The 5901-nt window shown below is 51.0% G+C and overlaps 1 protein-coding gene and 1 gene segment (V, D, J or C); both read left to right on the top strand.

The window, feature by feature from the left end:
- LOC108536092 (vegetative cell wall protein gp1-like) overlaps nucleotides 1–2052 on the top strand; it is a 20430-nt gene extending 18378 nt beyond the window's left edge. Inside the window, exon 4 of the mRNA XM_017882599.1 lies at nucleotides 1615–2052. The gene's annotated coding sequence lies outside the window, so the exon portion shown is untranslated. The remainder of the gene's footprint in view (nucleotides 1–1614) is intronic.
- Nucleotides 2053–3741: 1689 nt separating this feature from the next.
- LOC108536061 (Ig lambda chain V region 4A-like) overlaps nucleotides 3742–5901 on the top strand; it is an 18336-nt gene continuing 16176 nt past the window's right edge. Inside the window, 1 exon segment of the V gene segment in view lies at nucleotides 3742–3913. Coding sequence covers nucleotides 3742–3913 — 172 coding nt within the window.

Here is a 5901-nt window from a genome sequence, read left to right on the forward strand (position 1 = left end):
TTTTTTTTTTTTTTTGCGGGAGCCCTCCACCTTCCTAGATTTATATATACTTCACCTATCTTCACCAATTTCCAAAGAAGAATTCTGCCAAGCCATTCCCAAAACTGTAAGGCTCCACATTCAGCATCCAGGGAAACTATGCTTTAGCAAAAAGGCCGTATTAATGTAGATTAATAACAGCAGGACCCAATGAAGTCAGAAGCAAATAAGAAGATGTGATTTCCTAGTTTAATCCCGGAATAACTACCTCTTCAGTTTAATTACAGTATCTCAGAAAGGCCAAGTCTGGGAAAGCCTAAGTAGCCCCTGGTTTGAGCATTAAACATTTTCCTTCACAGCAGTGACTAGGCTGCCCTCTAGAAACAAGGCTCCTGTGACGAGATCTGCCTGTTCAGGAGCAGCAGCTGCTTCAGACAAGGGGCTTCTCGGAACATGGGGCCACAGCCTTTCACATGGCGAATGAAACATGAGAATGGAAGAAGAAAGAATTGAGTGAGGAAATAGTTTTAAAATTTCAGGAAGAGAAAAGTTACCCTTATTTGTTCATTGTGTTTACTGGAGCACCTAATCTCCCAGTCAAATCCAAATCTCATTAGGTCAATTACCAAGACACCAGGTCAAAGCTTAATGTAGGTTTTACTTAATGTATTTTCTACTGAAACAGAATTCACAGACATAAACAAATACATAGAAAAGGTAAACCTGACAAAGAATAAAATCCAGCTTGCTACAAAGTAGTTATCTAATTTTCTTTTCTGTTTTTTTCCCTGTGATTTAAAACTGACTCATCTGGTAGCAACTTGGTGTTGGTGACTGGAGTCCAGTGAATCAGCTGGGTTGAGCCACAGGGTGTGGGAGAGGAGTAGGGAAATCTGATTTTGGCTTGCTACTCATCACCGCAATTCCCAGGAAAGTTACTGTACCTCAGGCTTCTTGTCTGTAAAATGAGAGAATATTGCCTGGATACCTCACAAGCTGATCATTTCAAGGGAAGGTTAAAAAATAAGGCAATATACAGACCTAAGAAATATGTTTTGAGGACAGATACTTTATAACAGCGGTTGACAAACTATACCAGTGGGCCCAGTGCAGCCTGCCATCAGCTCTTGTAGATAAAGTCTTGTTAAAGCACAACCACGCCCATTTGTTTACTATTGTCCATGGCTGCTTTTGCGCAACATCAGCAGCAAAACTGAGTAATCAAAGACCACATGGCCCACAAAACCTGAAGTTTTATTTTCTGAGACGGGGTCTTGTCTGTCACCAGGGTGGACACGACCTCGGTTCACTGCAACCTCCACCTCCTGGGTTCAAGTGATTCTCCTGCCTCAGCCTCTCGAGTAGTTGGGACTACAGGTGCACAAGACCATACCTGGATAATTTTTTGTATTTTAGTAGAGACAGGGTTTCATCATGTTGGCCAGGATGGTCTCGATCTCTTGACCTCGTGATCCGCCTGCTTTGGCTCTCAAAGTGCTGGGATTACAGGCATGAGCCACTGTGTCCAACCAAGGCCAAAATTATTTAAAAAAACAAAACTCGCCAACCCCGATCTGTAATGTAACTTTGAACTTGATAAATGTGTAAAGGTGGTTTTAATGATTTTTTTTTNAGGTTAATCAGATCTCGTGGGGACCGCATAAGTAGATCAAGATATGTGGAGGCTACGGTAGGACACCCGAGGGAGCAGGCAACCCCAGATGAGGTTCATCAGATTTTGTGGGGACCGCCTGACCATATCAAGCCATGTGGAGGCCACGGTGGGACACCCAAGGCAGCAGGCGACCCCAGATGAAGTTCTACCGAACCAGATCTTGTGGGGACCGCCTGACCAGATCAAGCTGTGTGAAGGCCAAGGTGGGACACCCGAGGCGACAGGCGACCCCAGTTGAGGTCTGTCGGGACCAGATCTTGTAGGGACTGTGTGACCACATCAAGCCGTGTGGAGGCCACAGTGGGGCACCCAAGGGAGCAGGTGACCCCACATGAGGTTTATCCATCTTGTGGGGACCGCATGAGCAGATCAAGCTGTGTGAGGCCATGGTGGGACACCTGAGGGCGCAGGCGACCCCGATGAGGTTCTACCGAACCAGATCTTGTGGGGACCGCCTGAGCAGACCAAGCCATGTGGAGGCCACAGTGGGACACCCGAGGGAGCAGGCGACCCCAGTTCAGGTTCGTCAGATCTTGTGGGGTCCACCTGAGCAGACCAAGCCATGTGGAGGCCACAGTGAGACATCCAACAGAACAGGAGACCCCAGATGAGGTTCATCAGATCTTGTGGGGACCACCTGACCAGATCAACGGGTGTGGAGGCCACGGTGGGGCACCTGAGGGAGCAGGTGACCCCACATGGGGTTCATCAGGTGTTGTGGGGACCGCGTGACCAGATCAAGCAGTGTGGAATCCATGGTAGGAAATCCGAGGGAGCAGGCGATCCCAGATGAAGTTCATCAGGACCAGATCTTATAGGGACCACCTAAGCAGATCAAGCCATGTGGAGGCCACAGTGGGACACCCGAGGGAGCAGGCGACCCCAGGTGAGGTTCATCGGGACCAGATCTTGTGGGGACTGTCTGACCAGATCACGCGGTGTGGAGGCCACGGTGGGACACCTAAGGGAACAAGCGACCCCAGATGAGGTTCATCAGATCTTGTGGGGTCCGCCTGAGCAGACCTAGTGTGTGGAGGCCATGATGGGACACCCGATGGAGCAAGCGACCCCAGATGAGGTTCATCAGATCTTGTGGGGACTGCATGATCAGATCAAGCTGTGTGGAGGCCAAGGTCGGACACCCGAAGACCCCGGATGAGGTTTGTTGACACCAGATCTTGTGGGGACAGCGTGACCAGATCAAGCCGTGTGGAGTCCACGGTGGGACACCCAAGGGAACAAGCGACCCCAGATGAGGTTCGTCAGATCTTGTGGGGGTCAGCCTGAGCAGACCACGGTGGGACACCCCAGGGAACAGGCGACCCCACATGAGGTTCGTCAGATCTTGTGAAATCCGCCTGAGAAGACCAAGCCACGTGGAGTCCACGGTGGGGCATCCAAGGGAGCAGGCGACCCCAGATGAGGTTCACAAGACCAGATCTTGTGGGGACTGCGTGATCACATCAAGCCATGTGGAGGCCACGGTGGGACACCTGATGGAGCAGGCGACCCCAGATGAGGTTCGTTGAGATCAGATCTTGTGGGGACAGCGTGACCAGATCAAGCCATGTGCAGTCCACCATGGGACACCCGAGGGAGCAGGCGACCCCAGATGAGGTTCACAGGACCAGATCTTGTGGGGACTGTGTGACCACATCAAGCCATGTGGAGGCCATGGTTGGACACCCGAGGGAGCAGATGACCTCACATGAGGTTCGTCAGATCTTGTGGGGACCGCATGAGCAGATCAAGCTATGTGGAGGACACGGTGGGCCACTCGAGGGAGCAGGTGACCCCAGATGAGGTTCGTTGAGATCAGATCTCGTGGGGACAGTGTGACCAGATCAAGCCGTGTGCAGTCCACCGTGGGACAACCGAGGGAGCAGGTGACCCCAGATGAGGTTCATCAGGACCAGATCTTGGGGCCACGTGACCATATCAGGCCGTGTGGAGGCCACGGTGGAACACCCGAAGGAGCAGGGGACCCCAGATGAGGTTCGTTGGCACCAGATCTTGTAGGGACCGCCTGACCAGATCAAGCCGTGGGGAGGCCACGGTGCGACACCCGAGGGAGCAGACGACCCCAGATGAGGTTCATCAGATCTTGTGGGGACCACCTGAGCAGATCAAGCCGTGTGGAGACCACGGTGGGACACCCGAGGGAGCAGGCGACCCCAGATGAGGTTCATCAGATCTTGTGGGGACTGTGGGAGCAGATCAAGCCATGTGGAGGCCACAGTGGGACACCTGAGGGAGCAGGTGACCCCAGATAGGGTTCATCAGGAGCAGATATTGTGGGAACTGCACTTCAGTTATGAACCCACAAACTCTATACGGAGCATCACATGTATGCCCTCTGCAAGGGTGATGGGTCTGGTAAGATCGAGGAAAGGCCAGAACAGGGAGTTCTCCCACGGAAAAAAGAAGAGAGTCCTGGTGGCTGTGGAATGAAGGGTGTGGGTCCCAGTGAAGGAATAGATGCCTTCTCACACCCCACCTCCTTTCCTAGATGTTAGGAGCGACATCTTTGGAAGACGCCTCGCCTACATCACATCACATGTATTAAATACACTAAAATGCATCCACATCCCAGGAAACATTTTCACTGTGGAGATGAGAGACTGAATACCTTTTTCTAATTTTGCTTTTGAAATATATTTTGCAGGATTGTTACATTTTGGTTTTCTTGGTATTTTGGTTTCTTTCTAATAAACTAGAGGTTTCTACTCAGGTTTCTGATCTTCTCTCAGACCTTCAGAAAGCTCAGGGGTCGGAGCCTCTGGGCCACGGTGCTCCCCTGATGAAGCAGCCCTGTGCTCCACTCTCATCACTCTGCATACTCCATGGGCCTGTCACATCAGTTCCCCCAGGCTGCTGGGCCTTAGATGGAGCTTCACGTCCACACACAAAACCACCCCCCCAGCTCCCTTCTCTGGAAAACCCACAGGTACCTAACTCACTGGGTGGAAAGCCAGGCTCACCCTGCATCTTCTTCCCCACCCTCTGCTACTCCTCCAGAAGGTCCTGTGTCTCAGCCAAAGGCACCAGTCATCTACTCTCCCTGTTAGAAGCCCAGGAGTCATCCCCAGGGTCTCTCCCTCACACCACACGCATAGGGAGACACGAGTCCTATTGGTTTCTTCACATTTCTCCCACCTGATCCACCTGTTCCCACCTCAGTGAAAGACTCCATGTCTGCATTCACACCATTTTTCACCTTCTAAACAGCACCCCAATCTGCTTCTCTCTCCATCCTCACTCCGGAAGCCTCACCAGGGCCATGCTATCTCCTGCCTGGATTGTTCTGATGGGTTTCCCAACTACTCTCTTTCCCTCCCACCCATCCCCTCCACCCCTGCTAGCTAGGGCTTTGCTAGGAAGCCAATTAGATCACATAAGTCTCCACACAAGGTCTTTCAGTGGCCCGCACAGCTCCTGAGCTTAAATAAATCAGCACACATGGCCCCTCTGGTTCTGGTTCCTGCCTAGATTCAGCCCATACTCCCCTCCACCTCTCCACCCACATCTCTATTTCTTTATATAATAATAATAATTATTATTATTATCATTATTATTATTTGAGACGAGGTCTCATTCTGTCACCAGGCTGGAGTGCAGTGGCGTGGTCTCAGTTCACTGCAACCTCTGCATCCCGGGTTGAAGTGATTGTCCTGCCTCAGCCTCCCAAGCAGCCAGGACTACAGGTACACGCCACCACACCTGGCTAATTTTTTGTATTTTTAGTAGATACGGGGTTTCACCATGTTAGCCAGGATGGTCTCAATCTCCTGACCTCGTGATCTACCTGCCTTGGCCTGCGAAAGTGCTGGGACTACAGGCATGAGCCATTGGGCCCCGCCTATAAATTATTTTTGAGAGGGGTCGCACTGTCACTCAGGCTGGATTGCAGTGGTGTGACCACAGCTCACTGCAGCCTTGAACTCCTGCCTGCCTCAGCCTGTGGAGCAGCTGGCAGTATACGCGCGTGCCACCACAACTGGCTTTTTTTTCTGTACAGACAGGACCTCACTATGTTGCCCAGGCTGATCTCCAGCTCCTGGCCTCTAGCAATCCTCCCCCGTCAGTCTCAGCCTCCCAAAGTGTTGGGATTACAGGTGTGAGCCCCTGCATCCAGCCATATATATATATATGTATATATGTATATATGTATGTATATATGTATATATGTATGTATATATGTATATATGTATGTATATATGTATACATATATACATGTGTGTGTGTGT

The sequence above is a fragment of the Rhinopithecus bieti genome, unplaced genomic scaffold, assembly GCF_001698545.2.
Source record: "Rhinopithecus bieti isolate Rb0 unplaced genomic scaffold, ASM169854v2 scaffold_13317, whole genome shotgun sequence".
NCBI classification, from domain to species: domain Eukaryota; kingdom Metazoa; phylum Chordata; class Mammalia; order Primates; family Cercopithecidae; genus Rhinopithecus; species Rhinopithecus bieti.